Here is an 18,001-nt window from a genome sequence, read left to right on the forward strand (position 1 = left end):
TCTGAATGAGGCCTAAATCGCATGTTTTTCATTTACAAAATGCTACATAAATTGCTCCAAAGTAGCTGGTGAACATAAAATCACTATGGAGATGCCAAAGTACATGGTTTACAACTTTTCAAAAAGTGACAATTGGTGAATCTGGCAAAAACATATAAAACTCCTAAGCTCCCGCTCACAGTGGTGGACCAAAAAAAAATAACACGAGTGCACACATAAAATAGAGTTCAAAGAGATGCAAAGGGACAGATGAATATGGTGCAAAGAAAAAAGTACAAAACACTAAGCTCAACATAAAAATGGCACAAGTGCAATAATAAATTGGAGACAAAAAAAAGTACTGATAAAACATAACAAACTCGGCTCTGTAACTTGCCATATCTGTAAGCGCCGTTCATACCAGAACAGGACAGTATTATTTTTAGAGGTGTGGCTTACAGGAAATTCAGGAATCCTGCAGAAAATATAGCTCCCCCCATCAAGTAGAGGTCATGTGACAAGTGATGCAGTCTCCCCCACCGCCATGCTGTAGAATCCGTCACACAGAAACTGGTGGAAGTAAGCCTGCTGGTGAGTACTGGTGGCCTGGCAGTGTGCTTTATGGAGAGTGAGGGGCTAGTGAGCGATTAGTACTGGGAAAACTCCTTTATTTCCAGTCCAGGGACACTATCGTTAGTGATACAAAATATTTTTTTATTTCACTTTTGCACAATAAAAACTGATTTGGGCCACCCTTCTCTGAGATCAATAACTTCATTATTTTTTTCATTATTATACTTGTGTGCAGGTATGTTAACTGCTCAAAGAACAATCTGCATTCAGCTGTGCTCCCTGCATACTTGGTGTGTGCGCTGCCACCACCTGTGCTTAACATGTCCATAGACCCCCCTATTCTGGATTGCCAAATATCCTTTTTTATTTTTTCTGAACACCTCGGCCCCAAATTATAATGCACATATTGGCAGACCCTTTTCTGTAAGGCACTCCCCTGAATGCAATCACCCAAACCCCACAGCCCTTAGACTGTGTTCACACACAGCGGCCATTCAGCAGCTTTTAGCTGGAACAACCCTCAGCCGCTGTGGTCTTTTCATTACTTCCCTGCACAATTACTGAGACTGCACAGCGAACAATTGTGAGTAGAGTTGAGCGACTGGTCAGATCGGGTTTCATGAAACACAATTTGTTTCAGATGAAACTGGTCCAACTAGGGCAAAAAAAGGTCGGAGTTTTTTCCGAAACCCGACCCCAATGCAAGTCAATGGGGAATAAAAGTCGGCATTGAGCGGATGAATGTCACCTGCTCAATGCTGACTTTTATTCCCCGTTGACTTGCATTGGGGACGGGTTTCGGACAAAACTCCGACCTTTTTTTGCCCTAGTTGGACCAGTTTCATCCAACTCAAATTTTATTTCATGAAACCCGATCCGACCAGTCGCTCAACTCTACTTGTGACCAATGTTAGGTAGATTTTCCTGCTGTGTGGCCGTGCAATACAAGTGAATGGGGTCACATTGCGACCCCCGAGAATACTGCAACAAGTCCAGCTGCCCTAGATTTTTTTATGATTAGCTGACTGCAATGCAGCACCTTACAATATAAATGAATCGCAACACCTAGAGAAACTTGGTCATATGCCTGGTGTCACTGGCAGGGAAACGGCTTTCTCACTTGCAAGTCTGCATGGCTTTTCAACTATTACATTGCACAATTGTTTATCTCCTAGATAGTGAATGGACCGCGGTGGTACAGGAATGTTGTGGCTAAAAGCCGCAAAATGACAGCAGTGTGTGAATGCAGCCTTAGTCTGGTGCATTACAGCAGGTTTCAGATCCTCCGTGTGTACAGATAGCAGACATAGTACACAGACACCTCCACATCTTCGGACGATGTACGTGACTGCGGCCTTCTCCTGGGTTCGGCACCATTATTCTTTTCTTTCATTAGTCCGTGCTCAGTAACCGGCTGCCACCTCTACACGATCATCTCTTGTGAGCATTCGCTGCCCGCTCCTCTCTGCAGGGCAGTGACTGATGAAGTACTTTTGTCTCCGGCTGCATTAGGCTACTTTCACATTTGTGCTGTTTTGCGCTCACATGAAACGCAAGCAAAAAACGTTTGAAAGCTCGTGTAAAAGCAGCGACTTTTTTTTTTTTTGCATTAGTATGCTCATCACAACAAAAACACAGCATTTGTATGCGTTTTCATGCATTTTTGCATGCGTTTGCGGTTTTTAAGCGCATGCGTTCTCTAGGTGTCATATTTCACAGGAGGAAAATCCTTGAAAAAGTCTTGAAACAGACTCCACCAATGGGACAGCAGTGGGTGCATGTCCTGGGAATTCTTTATATAGACCCTGTTTACAGCTGAATTCTTCAGATTTTGTTGCTTTTTCCTTTGTGAATATGGATCTGCGGTGGAAGAGTTTTCGCTTCAACTTGGATCTGGACATCGCGCTGTCTCAGGCTTTTGCATTTGCTTGTCAGCAACAAAGGGAGAGAGAGAGAGACAGCGAAGACGGCAGTGGCGGCGTTTGTGGATACATCCGATTATTGAACTCCGGGAGAGCCATGGAGCGTACCACAAGCTCTACACCGAGCTCCAGGGAACCCCGAGAAATATAGTGACTATACTCGGATGTCCCAAGAAAGCTTCAGGGATTTGCTTGCTCGTGTTCAAGAATCCATCCGGAGACAGGACACACAGCTCCTGAGGAACGGCTACTGGTCACATTACGGTACGTAATATTTAGAAACCAATGCCTGCATAATTTTTTGTTTTGCCATGTAGTATTCGAAAGCCTGCAGAATTATTGTTATGCCATGAACTAATATTTTTTTTAGTGTTTTAAAAAAACCCTAGACATAAATATTAATTTTTTTTTTCACAGATTCCTGGCTAATGGAGAGACCCTTCTTCGCTCCACTTTTAGTACCGGCTTGGAATATCAACCTTCTCGGGAATAGTTGCGGACACCTGCCGGGCTTTGTGGGACGTTCTCTGTCCAGAATTTATGCCCCTGCGCACCGCGGAAAAGTGAATTGATATTGCTGAAAGATTTTGTGATGGCTAAAGAGCACCCTAACTATGAACTCAATGAACCAACTGCAAACCCATTGCCTGAATTCACTCAGCACCCTCTCAGGTCATCAGTTGAAGTTGGCCAAATGAGCGACCAATATGTGGCCTACTTTATGTCTGATGTAGGATGTGTGGAATGGCAAGATCAAATGGTTTAAAATTGTTTTCTTGTGTGTATGTTAATAAAAAAAACCTGTTTTGATACCTGTACAGAGTGCACTCTGTTTTTATACACTCCAATACAATAATCACCTGCACAGGTGTGCCAGTGAATTCAGAATGTGGTGTTTTGTGCATCATGAATTTACTACTACTCCTGACCAGGTGAGTATACATACATACAAGTTGTATGACCTTTATCATCTCTCCAGTTTGTGTTAAGTTTGCAGCGACTGTGGCGATAATACAACTAATATTTTTATCACCTGGCCTGATGTTACAAATGGTGATTTTTGGGATGCAATAGTATCCTGCACTCTTTATAACACCTGACCATGTGAGTCTAAATATTAGTTGTATGATATCCACTGTTGCTTCAGTATGAACACATACTGGAGAGATGATAAAGTTTATACAACTTCTACACTCCCAGGCCTGGTGTCATGCTGAAGTGAGGACTCCCAAAAAAACGCATCCTGACTTCAGAATGTTATCACACCTGGGCAGGTGAATACACATATGAGTTAACTTCCAGCATCTCTCCAGTCTGCGTGCAATAGATAATGCAGACTGAAGCAACGCTGCCGGTTAACTCATATGACCTCAATATGACCCATATCACCTCAACTAACACTGGAACTGCTGCAACCCACCAACCTACTGACTCCTTCCACACCATCCTGTAGCATGTAAGCCTGAAAGGGCAGGGTCCTCTCCCCTCTGTATCAGTCTGTCATTATTAGTTTGTTTACTGTAAGTGATATCTGTAATTTGTATGTAACCCCTTCTTATGTACAACACCATGGAATCAATGATGCTATATAAATAAATAAATAATAATGTGTATTCACCTGGCCAGGTGTGATAAATAGTTATGATACGAGGCCAGGGTATTTTAGATATGATGTGTATTTTCTCCATCATCTCTTCAGTTTATTCACCACACACTGAATAGAGGATGTGGAAAATTACAAGGTATATCTAGAATCCCCTAGCCTTGTGTCACAAAGAGTGAAATGATGGTAAAAATGCACCATCCTCAATTCACTCTTTATGATACCTAGCAAGGTAACAATAGATATGCCTTGCACTCAACACCCTCCTCTATTCAGTCTGTGCAATATTAGCAGACTGAAGACCGTAATGGTTTGAAAATACAAGTCATATATTTGTGTTTTTGACTACACATATCTCCAGGAATGACACAAGAAACGTGTCAGTAATGGAGCTATGTGGTGGCAAAAAAACACAAAGTGTACGGCTCAGTGTGTGTAGGCGGTGAAAGACACATTAATCAAACATTATTATGGTAAACCAGAAATTGACATTTATTAAAAAAAAACAAAAAAAAACACTTTTTTTTTTATTGGAAACGACGTTTGGGGGAAGATGGTGGCAAGTTGGGGGTGTGGAGAGGCGAGGAACGGCTTAAAGGGGAGGAAGGGGTTCTAGGGGAAGTGGCGACAAAAGTAGTGGGGGAAGGGAGCTCAGGGATGGAACTTGAGGCAGGGTGAGACAGTGTGAGGAGAGGGGGGAGGGACAGACAGGGTTTTTTTTTTTCTTGTTTGTTTTTTTGTTTGCGGTGTCCTGCCTGGACCTTCTGGCACTGTGTGACTGCCTTGAATTGCTTCACTGCCTGGAGCTGGTGGACCTTGGGTATGTTTCCACAAAAATGGAATGGGCGTCACCCCTCAGCTGCTCAGTAGGGGCTGTGGTGGCGCTCCATGCAGGAGGGGCTGTGGTGGCGCTCCATGCAGGAGGGGCTGTGGTGGCGCTCCATGCAGGAGGAGTGGTGGCGGTGCTCCGAGCAGGAGGAGTCGTGATGGTGGTCCAGACAGAAGCAACGCTTACCATGGTGGTGGCGGTGGAGTGTCCAGCAGCACTCGGCCTTGGGGTGGTGTCCAGCTTGGCTTGCAATGCAGGTGGCCGTGCAGTGGTATGCAGCAGAAGCCGGTAGTGAGGTGAAGCGAGTCAGTGGTGGCACAGTTGGAAATGACTCCACTGACTGCTGCACCTACTGACTCTGCTGCAAAGCCTGCAAGAAAGCAGTGTTGCAGGCCTGCATCACAGTCATCTGGAGAGCTGGTGTTCTGCTGTGGCCAGTTCAATTTGGTGGAAAAAATGGTGTGCTGGTCTGTTGAGGTCGGCTTCCAGACGGTCAAGGCAACTGTCGACAGCCTGGAAGCGGTGTTCCATGAGGGTTAAACCACTTTCCATTCTGTATGACAGCGCCTTGATGCCATTCTGAAAGACCGAGCTCAAGTGAAGGAACTCGGGCATGACATTCCTGTCCGAGGCCCTCTGCCACTGGCGGGAAGTGCCCGCAAAACCAGTGGCAGAGACCTGGGACAGAGGAAGACCTGACATACCAGCTTCCTAGTCTCCAGCTGTCTGTGTTGCCGACCCGCAAGCTGCTTCCTGGCTGTCGGATGGCTGGGACAGGTCCGAGGTCGTTCGATGAAGGATCGCTCCAGGGACAGGTTGCAGGGTGCTGCTCCAGGTGCTGTGAAAGGAAAAACATTACTCTGCACTTTTCTATTCCACAGCAGTTGGCGCTTGTAAATGCATGATGGTAAAAAAACAATACAATACAACAAAATACTTACGCTCTGGTGGCAAGAACCGGTCTTAGGAACGCCAGCGCCCGATAGTGTCGGTATTTTGTTCTGGTCCTTGCAGCAGCACCACTGCGACCCTGGCCCTCCTGACGAACATCCCTGTCGAAGCAGTCCTTCATCGAGCGCCAACGGGTTCTGACTTTGTTCACTGTGGGGAAAAAGAAATTAAAAAAAAAAAAAAAAAAAAAAAAAAATTTAGAAAATGCACTGTAGGCCAGGATAACACAAATGTGTGTGATGCTAGAAAATCACTTGCATCACACACATTTGTGTGATCCTGCCAAGGACACTGCCAGATCACACAACATTGAAATACTTATGAAAATCCTTGCGGACCCGGGAGAGGCGTTGTCCCAGTCATCCATCAGCGCTGCGGCCACCTCATTCCTGACCCGCCGGGTCACCACATGATCCGTGTGCTGCGGATCACGGCTGTCCCACAACGGGACTTGCTCCTGGACTAGGTTGATTAGGGCATCGTTGTCCAGGGCCATTTCTTCGTCCCGTTGTGGAGCCTAGAAAAAAAAAAAAACATTATAAACTTGGAAAGAATTGGAAATGAAAAAGATACTGGAAAAAAAGCAAGATTGAAGATGAAAAACAGTCAAGGAAAAAAAATACAATCACAGTCCAGTCTGTACTTACAGGCCATCTCCCGCCGGCACTTGGACTGTCTGCTCCTGCTGTTCGTCCTCAGAAACCGTGGCCGATGACGTCTGAAAAAGAAGAAAAATTAATTTGGTACATGTGTAGATGCAGCAGCGAATACTTACCCAAACTGTAGGGCAGGAAGGTTCTCACTTCACGCTCTGCTTGGGCCAGTTCACCATGGGCCGGTGTGTACTCCTCTCCAGAAGACATGCTGCAATAAAAAAAAAAAAATACATTATAACATAATAAATTTAAAAAAGGACAGGCAGACATTAGGTTAGAATTCTCACATTCTTGAAGTTGCTGCTTCTCTTAAAATTTCTGGATGCTCTTGTCTCTCTTACAGGTTGTCTGTAGATTAGTGGTCTGCCAGTGCAAACACCTTTTATCTACACTACCCCCCCCCCAAACAATATTTCTTTGTGCAGGGGGTTGTTTAAACCAGTGTCTAGACATGTTTACCCAAAAATCGCATACGATCAAAAACGCAGGGTGTGCACATGTACATGCGCACGCGTGCAATCCCATAGACTGTAATGTGTTTCTTTGGCGCATTCCGTGCGCACAGCGATCACATGCGTTTTTTTTAACAAGGTTGGGCGGAACAAAACATGCAACATGTTGCTTCTAGGCGCACACCTGGAAAAAGCACATGTGCACAATAACGCAGACGATCGCGTGCAAACGCAACACCATGCGCCCGCCATGTTAAACATAGGGGCGGATGCGATAAGGTGCGCCCGAAGCGCAGCGCTAAAAAATGCTAATGTGAAACCAGCCTTAGAAGTTCTTAGTTGCTGCTCGTGAGTGGTGCAAACTTAACCCCTTCCTGACATCAGACGTACTATCCCGTCCATGGGACCCGGGCCCCTATGCCCATGGACGGGATAGTACGTCTAACGCGATCAGCGGCGCCCACGTGGTGAGCGCCGCTGATCGCGGCCGGGTGTCAGCTGATTATCACAGCTGACACCCGACACGTTAACCCCTTGCTCCCTCCGTGCTTCCCTGAGCCCCCCATGGCAGCGCAATGTGCAGCGCTGCTGCGGGGGACTCCTTTCCTCCAAGGAAAGCGCAGGCATGAGGAAGCCTTGTGCACTGCCTGTGACAGATTGCTGATCTGTCACAGTGAACTGTGATGTGACAGATCAGCGATCTGTCACAGGACAGTGATGTCCCACCTGGGACTATGTAATAAAGTAAAAAAAAATTAAAAGTGTAAAAATAATTTTAAAAAAATCGCCAAATTAGTAAAAAAAAAAAAAAAAAAAAAATATTCCCCAATAAATTCATTTTTTGAAAATAGAAAAAAACCAAAACAATAAAAGTACACATATTAGGTATCGCCGCGTCCGTAACGACCCGCCCTATAAAACTGTCCCATTAGTTAACCCCTTAAAAAATAAAAATAAAAAACGAAGCAAAAAATAATGAATTATCATACCGCCAAACAAAAAGTGTAATAACGCGCGATCAAAAAGACGCATATAAATATCCATGGTACCGCTGAAAACGTCATCTTGTCCCGCAAAAAACGAGCCACCACACAGCATCATCAGCGAAAAAATAAAGTTATAGCTCGCAGAATAAAGCGATGCAAAAATAATTATTTTTTATATAAAATAGTTTTCATTGCATAAAACCGACAAAACATAAAAAAACGACCTAAATGAGGTATCGCTGTAACCGTACTGACCCGAAGAATAAAACCGCTTTATCAATTTTACCGCACGCGGAACGGTGTAAATGCACTCCCCCAAAAGAAATTCATGAAACGCTGGTTTTTGTTCATTCTGCGTCCCAAAAATCGGAATAAAAAGCGATCAAAAAATGTCACGTGCCCGAAAATGGTACCAATAAAAACGTCAACTCGTCCCACAAAAAATAAGACCTCACATGACTCGGTGGGTCAAAATACGGAAAAATTATAGCTTTCAGTATGTGGTGATGCAAAAACTATTTTTACAATAAAAAGCGTCTTTTAGCGTGCGACAGCTGCCAAAAAGAAAAACCGCCATAAATAGTAAATCAAACCCCCCGTTATCACCCCCTTAGTTAGGGAAAAATAATAAAATTAAAAAAATGTATTTATTTCCATTTTTCCATTAGGGCTTGGGTTAGGGCTGAGATTAGGGTTAGGGGTGTGTTGGGGTTCGGGTTGGAGTTAGAATTGGGGGTTTCCACTGTTTGGGCACATCAGGGGCTCTCCAAATGCAACATTGCGTCTGATCTCAATTCCAGCCAATTCTGAGTTGAAAAAGTCATATGGTGCTCCTTCCCTTCCAAGCTCTGCCATGCGCCCAAACAGTGTTTTACCCCCACATGTAGGGTATCAGCCTACTCAGGACAAATTGCAAAACAATTTTTGGGGTCCAATTTCTCCTGTTACCCTTAGGAAAATAAAAAAATTGGGGGCAAAAATATCATTTTTGTGGAAAAAAATGATTTTTTTTATTTTCACGTCCGAGCGTTATAAACTTCTGTGAAGCCCTTGGGGGTTCAAAGTGCTCACCTCACATCTAGATAAGTTCCTTAGGGGGTCTAGTTTTCAAAATGGGGTCATTTGTGGGGAGTTTCCACTGTTTAGGTACATTAGGGGCTCTCCAAAGGCAACATGACACCCGCAGACCATTCCATCAATGTCTGCATTCCAAAACGTCACTACTTCCCTTCCAATCCCTGACGTGTTCCCATACAGTAGTTTTCTCCCACATATGGGGTATCAGCATACTCAGGACAAATTGGACAACAACTTTTTGGGTCCAATTTCTCCTGGTACCCTTGGGAAAATAAAAAAAAATGGTGACTAAAAGATCATGTTTGTGGAAAAAATACGAATTTTTTATTTTCACGCCCGGGCGTTATAAACTTCTGTGAAGCACTGGGGGGGTTCAAAGTGCTCACCACACATCTAGATAAGTTCCTTGGGGGGTCTAGTTTCCAAAATGGTGTCATTTGTGGGGGGTTTCCACTGTTTAGGTACATCAGGGGTTTTCCAATCGCGACATGGTGTCCGATCTCAATTCCAGCCAAAAACGTCAAATGGCGCTGCTTCCCTTCCGAGCTCTGCCATGCGCCCAAATAGTGGTTTACCCCCACATGTGGGGTATCAGCGTACTCAGGACAAATTGCACAATAACTTTTAGGGTGCTGTTACCCTTGGAAAAATAAGAATTGAGGGTGAAAAGATCATTTTTGTGGAAAAAATGATTTTTTAATTGTACCGCTGTACGTTATAAACTTCTGTAAAGCCCTTGTGGGTTCCAAGTTCTCACCACATATCTAGATAAGTTCCTTGGGGGGTCTAGTTTCCAAAATGGGGTCACTTGTAGGGGGTTTCCACTGTATAGGTACATCAGGGACTCTCCAAACGTGACATGGCGTCCGATCTGAATTCCAGCCAATTTTGCATTGAAAAAGTCAAACGGCGCTCCTTCCATTCTGAGCTCTGCCATGCGCCGAAACAGTCGTTCCCCCCCCCCCCCCCCACAAATCAGGTATCAGCGTACTCAGGACAAATTGCACAATAACTTTTGCAGTCCAATTTCTCCTGTTACCCTTGGTAAAATAAAAAAAAATAGAACCTGAAGTATTTTTTTTGTGAAAAAAAAGTTAGATGTTCATTTTTTTTTTTTTTAAATATTCAAAAAAATTCCTGAGACGCACCTAAAGGGTTAATAAACTTCTTGAATGTGGTTTTGAGCACCTTAAGGGGTGCAGTTTTTAGAAAATACCCAAAAGTGACACCATTCTATCATATAGACCCCTCAAAGTGGCTTCAAATGTGATATGGTCCTAAAAATAAAATGGTGTTGTAAAAATGAGAAATCGCTGGTCAACTTTTAACCCTTATAACTTCCTAACAAAAAAAAAATTTTGGTTCCAAAATTGTGCTGATGTAAAGTAAACATGTGGGAAATGTTAGTTATCAAGTTTTTTGTGTGCCGTATCTCTGTGATTTAAGGGCATAAAAATTCATAGTTGGAAAATTGCGAAATTTGAAAAATTTTTGCCAAATTTCCATTTTTTTCACAAATAAACGCAAGTTATTTGAATGAAATTTTACCACTAACATGAAGTACAATATGTCACGAGAAAACAATGTCAGAATCACCGGGATCCATAGAAGCGTTCCAGAGTTATGACCTCATAAAGGTACAGTGGTCAGAATTGTAAAAATTGGCCCGGTCATGAACGTGCAAACCACCCTTGGGGGTGAAGGGGTTAAAGGAAAAAAAAAATCACAATTTTGTTTTTTGCTGGACACAATGGAGAGAAAATAGCTGTTTGTTTTTTGGGCCATCCATGAACTAATTATAAAGCCCATATTGCCAGGGCCAGACTGGTACAAAGTAGCAGCCTGGTAAAGCAAAACAAACCTACAAAAACCCTACCGGCCAACATGCGATAATCCACCCACCACCTCCAATCAAGGCACAATGAAGGGATTAGCAAATTTCACTTTACACTTGTTCATGCGCCTCATGACGCCTTTGAGGGGGTGTCTCTAGTTTGGAATAGAAATGGGGATAACATATTCCTATTGCTGGGGTCCGATTGTTGGGATCCCCAACAATCCTGGAGACCAGGACTCTGAAGTGCCCGTATGAATTGGAGTGAATATGATTGACCATAGCTCCATTCACAATGGCTCTTCAGAGCCCCTATTCTCGTAATCGGTGGGATTCCCAGAGTTCAAACCCCCAGTGACTGGGAAGTTATCCCCTTTTTCGTGAATAGGGAATAACGTCAAAACTTTAGGTAAGCCCTTTACACAGATTTTCCAGGATTAACTTATTTGTCAATAGGTGTCACGATCCACATTTGGATCTGTGTCAGTTTTGGGCTGCTCACATTTAAACTTTTTTCCTTTCTGGCCATCGGGGGGGGGGGTTAATGTCAGTTTTTCCCCCCGGTGGCCGCCTGTGTTACTACAATTTTAGTTAGTCTGCTGGTGGGTTTTTCTCCCTGGTGGCCGCTGGTGTTACTGCATTGTGATTAATTATCTATGCAGGTGGGTGCCACTCCCACCTCCCTTTTATAAGGCCACCTGGTGCTGCAGCTCGAGGTTGGTGATAGATTTCCTTTTGAATACCAACCGTGGTCAAGACGAGCTGGCTGTGAGCAGTGGTGCTTCTGCTGAATGCTGATCTGGTGCCTTACTCTGCTGCTCGGTGCATTGCGGCAGAGAAAGCTAAGTGTTGTTTGTCTTACCTTGTCTGTTATCTTTCCTTGATGTTTATTAGTGCAGCTGTGGGACCAGTGTCGCACTTACCAATTCCCTAGTGAGGAATAGGTGCAGGGTAAGTGAGTGACAAGGTATCCTGCTCAGCGACAGGTTGAAAGACCCTGTTTAGGGATGTCAGGTTAGTCTAGGACTCAGCCCTAGCACAGTGCAGGAGATGCCCCTATCCTCGTTCCCTATAGCAGGGTCCACCGTTGTAATTGTGTCTCCGGTGTTCCCTTGCTTGTTTGTCTTATTTGGTGACCGACCGATCGTCGGGTGGTGCCACGCAGGGCCAGTCACATATCGTGACATTAGGTTTGTAGACACTGAAAATAATAAACACACCAATACTGACACTACCCAAGTCCAATGTCTCCTATGCTTCAACACAAAAGATAAAGTGGTATTGTGCAGTGTCTATAAAGTGTGGCATGTACATTATATAGGAGACACTTGATATCTTTCTGTATATACATTACATAGGAGGCACACACTAATTTGCGCTGCTACGTTCTCTGACAAATTAAAGAACACACACTTATACTCACCAGTTTCTTTAGTAGAACTCAAACGAGGGATAGAGAAGCCCTTGTTGCTTGCTCAGCAGTGATCTATGGGTTCCTTTCTCTCTTTAAAGAGAACTTGTCACCACTTTTTTGGCCTACTAAGTAAAAATATCATTTGAGTGTTAGCTATGCGTTCCACAACTAGTTCTGAAACCCCCTGACTCCCCATATATCACCCATAAAAACCCTTGATTATTTGTCCCGCACTGTATGTTAATCTGCTCGGTCCGGTCTGATGGGCTTTGCCTCTGTTCCGTCACTCCACCCTTCCTCGGCTTGCTGTACACATTCTTTGCTGTGAATATCACAGATCACGTAGAGATGTCACGCGTGCGCATTGAAATGTGACCTCGCGCGTGCGCAGTATGCTTTGCCCAACTGAGAGCAAAGCCGAAAATCAGTAGTGCACATGGCTGCGAAATACTTCCGGGACATAACAAACAACTGTGTATGCCGGCGCATAGTCAGAAAGCTGCTAATCAGTGGTGGAGGTGGGATTATACAGGATCCTAGGACCCTGGATGACATGAAAACTTATTTACAACTTATTGTGAATAATTGCAGACTTTTTTTTTCTGGGCCATTTATCCAAAAATTGTAGACAACATTATTGAAAAATTGGCAAACACTTAAGTCCTGTACTCATGAGAAATTGCATAACAAATTTGGTAAATTTTCTCGTTACAGTTATGAAAATGAAAAATTTGAAGCAAATATTTTTGTGGGGAAAACTTTTTTTTTAAATTTTCATATTTCAGCTTTATAAAATTCTGGAATGTACATGTGGGTTCAAGATGCTCACCACACCTCTAGATATGTTCATTGATTGGTGTAGTTCCCAAAATGAGGTCACTCGTGGTGGCTTTCCACTGTCTAGGCACATCAGGGACTTTGCAAACACGACCTGACATCTGCTATTGATCCCAGCCAATTTTGTGTTGCAAAAGTCAAATGGTGCTCCTTCCCTTCTGAGCCCTGTCGTGCGCCCAAACAGTATTTTCCATCACATATGGGATATCTGCGTACTCAAAAGAAATTACATAACAAATTATACATTTCTCTTGTTACCCTTCTGAAAATGCAAAATTTGAGGCTAAATAAACATTTTTGCAGGAAAAAATTAAATTTTCATTTTTTACTCTCCACATTGCTAGAGTTCCTGTGAAGCACAAAGCATATGGAAGGATTAATAAACTCCATGAATGTGGTTTAAAGCACTTTAAAGGGTTCAGTTTTTAGACTGGTGTAATTTTTGGGTATTTGCTGTTACATAGGCCCCGCAACATCACGTCAAACGCGATGTGGACCCTAAAAAAAAAAAATAGTTGTTTTACTAGTTATTACCTCAATGACACTTGTCTGATTTGAACAATGGGGCTGTGAGGGGGAAAAAAAAGAGCTTTGGGTGGCAAGGGGTTAGAGGCCAGGAGAAAATGCACAGAACACAATTTCCTCAATGGAAAGTGTTTAAAGCATCAATTTGAATTTAAAGTCATTTCTTGTGGATGTCATTCCCTTTCACACTAGTGTACGTACCATTACTAGTCATTGTTTCTTTTATCAGAAACCAACCATGTACACTTGTCAGTAATCGTCATATCTTGTCCTATATTAAAAGGTTGATTTCTTCTGTTACAGTTTTGAAGAAAGAGTAGCAAGAAGTTACAGAAAATATGGGTAAGAATTTACACATATAATTTGTATATGGTGTCTCCCTTTTATTACTTTGCATAAATACATGGAAGAATATACTTTTGGTTATACAGAAACCTTTTTCAGACTGAAACATTCAGCCAGAAAAATTCACATTAACAAAATTCATTGTGTTTTTGGAACATCTTTTTCTGCATCGGGCACTCTTTCTGGCTCCTCACTGAAGCAAACGTGTTAAAAAGACACCTTTTGCATTATATGTTTGGAATTGAAACCAATAGAAAGCTTTGTTAGCACCTTCCTGGTATATGACATTTATATTATGGGTGGGAAACGCTTAGCGCTCCAAGTAGGACGTTTATAACGTAAAAGACTCAGGAGCTGAGCTGGTATCTGGATCAAGCTATAGCATCCAGCTGGGGTCCTGCTGCAATTGCTTTGATCCTGGTTGTTTAACCCCTAAAATGCTGTTAAGTTCTGCAGCACATCCATTTTTCCAGTACTAGTTGCGTCTGTTTTCACACACGCACACCCATTATAATCTGTGGGGCTGCGTACTTTTCAGTCATATCGTGTGCCCATGTGCCAACACACACGTTTTTGTTTTTTTTCTGACAGCACGGCCTTCAATACGTCCCACCCTAGATGATCTAAGAGTCACATCTGTGTGACCCATACCAAAATAGACATAAATGAAAAAAAAATATGTAGGGTTCCCCTATTTTTTATAACCAGCAAAGATAAAGCAGACAGCTGGGGGCTGATATTATCAGGCTGGGAAGGTCCATGGTTATCGGGCCCTTCCCACTCCTTAAAAAAAAAAATACCAGCCTACAGCTGCCCCAGAAGAGGTGCATCACATTAGATGCTCCAGTTCTGGCACTTTGCCCTGGTGCTGTGGTAATCGGGGTAATGGTAGTTGGGGTTCATATCAGCTGTGAATCGTCTTAAAAGACAGCTGACATCAAGCTGGTGTTGGCAATGGAGAGGTGTCTATCGCACCCCCAGTAACATTACTGCTGTTCACTAGAGGTGAGCAAACTTGTTCAGGGAAACGTTCGCCAATCTCAAATTCGGCACGAATGTAGCACATTTGGATTCATGTCCAGTTTCACAAGCATTTTTACTCAGTCTGCAAAATTCGGTAAATCATTTTGTTTCTAATAATGCTTCTATTATTAATTTGGCTAGGATAGTAGTGCTGTATAATAAGCGGAAGGGACGTGTTTGAGGGGAGGGGTGTGGAGAGGTTAAAGCAGCTGCGCGTTCCCTTTTTTTTTTTTTTTTCCCCTCCCTTAGATTTGTGTGTTGACTTTGGCAGCCAATCAAGGCACAGAAACCATCCACAATGTCATGACACAAGGTCTTCTGTGATTGGTTGCTGAGGTCACATGTCCCTGGCCATATAAATAGAGGACATCTTGTTTTGCTGGCACCATTTTCTCAGTGTCACAGTGCAGAGAGGTCGCTTCCTCTGACTACTGCTGTGCCATTTGCAAATGTCTACTGTGGGTCCATTAATGCCACTTTTCATGGTATATGCTCCTGATTTTAGCTGTTTGGGAAGCTTTTCGTCGCCCCTTAAAGTGTTGTGTTCTGGAAAAGTGAAGGCGAAGCAACAGAATTGGTGCATCTACTGGGGCTGCTGCAGGCTTTTTTTTTTTTTTTTTTAATGCTGAAAAGAGCCCATTAACCAGGGACCTTCCCATTCTAATAATATAAACTCACATCTGTCTGCTTTACATTTGCTTGTTTTTAAAAATGGGGGGGGGGGAGGGGGACCCACACCAGTTTTTTAAATAGGTTAGCCTAATAAACACCTGTACAGTAGGCAACACTCGCAAGGCTCTATCTAATCATAACATCTGTAATTTCTATTCCGGTACCTAACACATGGATGGTATACACGAATGACGCACATTGACAGAGCAGACCAAAAGAAAACGAGCTGCCTTGTTGATGTGAGGTGAATTGAAGCAGGAGAGTCACAATCTGTGTTGGCAGAGATTATCGCTGGGCAGAATAAGAAGATAGTTACAGTAGCAACCACCTGTCTGTAATTTCTTAACCCCATAGGAGGAATAACCCCAATAAGCTTTGTATAGAATGGAATACGAAGTGTTTATATTTGTGCAACTAAATATTAATAGGAATGTAGCATACACAGGTGCTTCTCAAAACTAGAATATCATGAAAAAGTTAATTTATTTCAGTTCTTCAATACAGAAAGTGAAACTCCTATGTTATGTAGTCATTAAAAACAGAGTGATCTATTTCAAGTGTGGAGAGTGTCAATGATTCCTATCTGGGCATCTGTCAAGTCAGCAGTCTTCCCCATGATTGTGGAGCCTACTGAAACAGGCTAAGGGACCCTTTTACATGCTTAGGAAGCCTTTGCAGGAGTTTTTTGTTATTCTAATTTACTGAGATAATGACTTTTGGGTTTTCATTGGCTGTAAGCCATAATCATAAACAGTAACAGAAATAACCACGTAAAATAGATCACTCTGTTTGTAATGACTATATAATGAGTTTCACTTTTTGTATTTAAGAACTGAAATAAATTATCTTTCTGATAGTCTAATTTTGTGAGAAGCACCTGTAGGTCTGTTTTGATGTGGTATGCAAGGTGATTATCATGCTACATTTATGGAAAATTTTGTTTTTCAGATTTCTTTCAAAGAGCTCCACCATTTCTCATCCAGCTACAGAATATTTTGAGAAAATACCCAGATGGAGGACAAATACTTAAAGTATGATTTTTGTTTCTCACTATGTTTTAGCTATATATATGTGCTTCTTAAAGTGTACCGTGTAATGTCTTATTTGTATATGTCAATAGCAAAAAATTACAATATTTGAAAGATGTTTTATATTTCAAATACATCTCAGCAAAATAACACTTAAAGATGCCTGCAACAATTTATTTTTGCTTATATGGTACGGCATAGGTAATTATCAAAGATTATTAAATGTTGTTATCATTAACCCCTTTACCCCCATTCGCACGTTAATGACCGGACCAATTTATACAATTCTGACCACTGTCACTTTATGAGGTAATAACTTTGGAACGCTTCACTGCATCTTAGCGATTCTGAATCTTTTTTTTTCGTGACATATTGTACTTGATGTCAGTGGTAAAATTTCTTCACTATAGCTTCCGTTTATTTATGAAAAAAACGGAAATATGGCGAAAATTTTGAAATTTTCAAACTTTGAAATTTTATGCCCTTAAAACAGAGAAATACGGTATGTCACAGAAAATAGTTAATAAATAACATATTTCCACATGTCTACTTTACATCAGTACAATTTTGGAAACCATTTTTCTTTTTTTGTTAGGAAGTTATAAGGGTTAAAAGTTGACCAGCAATTCTTCATTTTTGTAACAAAATTTACACCAGCGATTTCTAATTTTTACAACAAAATTTACAAAACCATTTTTTTAGGGACCACCTCACATTTGAAGTCACTTTGAGGGGTCTATATGGCCAAAAATACCCCAAATGACACCATTCTAAAAACTGCACCCCTCAAGCTGATCAAAACCACATTCAAGAAGTTTATTAACCCTTCAGGTGTTTCACAGGAGCAGAAGCAGCGTGGAAGGAAAAAATGAACATTTAACTTTTTAGTCACAAAAATAATCTTTTCGCAATAATTTTTTTTATTTTCACAAGGGTAAAATGAGAAAATGGACACCCAAAAGTTGTTGTGCAATTTCTCCTGAATACACCAATACCCCATATGTGGGGGAAAACCACTGTTTGTTCGCATGGCAGGGCTCGGAAGGGAAGGAGCACCGTTTGACTTTTTTAAACCAAAATTGGCTGGATTTGCTATCGGACGCCATGTTGCGATTGGAGAGCCCCTGATGTGTCTAAACACAAGTGACCCCATATTAGAAACTAGACCCCTCCCCCCCCAGGAACTTATCTAGATGTGTGGTGAGCACTTTGAACCCCCAAGTGCTTCACAGAAGTTTATAAAGAAAAATAAAAAAATCACATTTTTTCCACAAAAATGATCTTTAAGTCCCCAA

The 18,001-nt window shown here is 42.3% G+C and overlaps 1 protein-coding gene across 1 annotated transcript in view; it reads left to right on the top strand.

The window, feature by feature from the left end:
• Positions 1-459: 459 nt before the first annotated feature.
• LOC141082567 (sacsin-like) overlaps positions 460-18,001 on the top strand; it is a 95,596-nt gene continuing 78,054 nt past the window's right edge. The window contains exons 1-3 of the mRNA XM_073566538.1: positions 460-570; positions 13,942-13,980; positions 16,627-16,709. Of these exons, the coding sequence (XP_073422639.1) occupies positions 13,977-13,980; positions 16,627-16,709 (87 nt within the window). The 5' untranslated portion in view covers positions 460-570; positions 13,942-13,976. The remainder of the gene's footprint in view (positions 571-13,941; positions 13,981-16,626; positions 16,710-18,001) is intronic.

This window comes from Dendrobates tinctorius, unplaced genomic scaffold (genome assembly GCF_039654945.1).
Source record: "Dendrobates tinctorius isolate UK_male_01 unplaced genomic scaffold, ASM3965494v1 ptg000018l, whole genome shotgun sequence".
Taxonomy (NCBI): domain Eukaryota; kingdom Metazoa; phylum Chordata; class Amphibia; order Anura; family Dendrobatidae; genus Dendrobates; species Dendrobates tinctorius.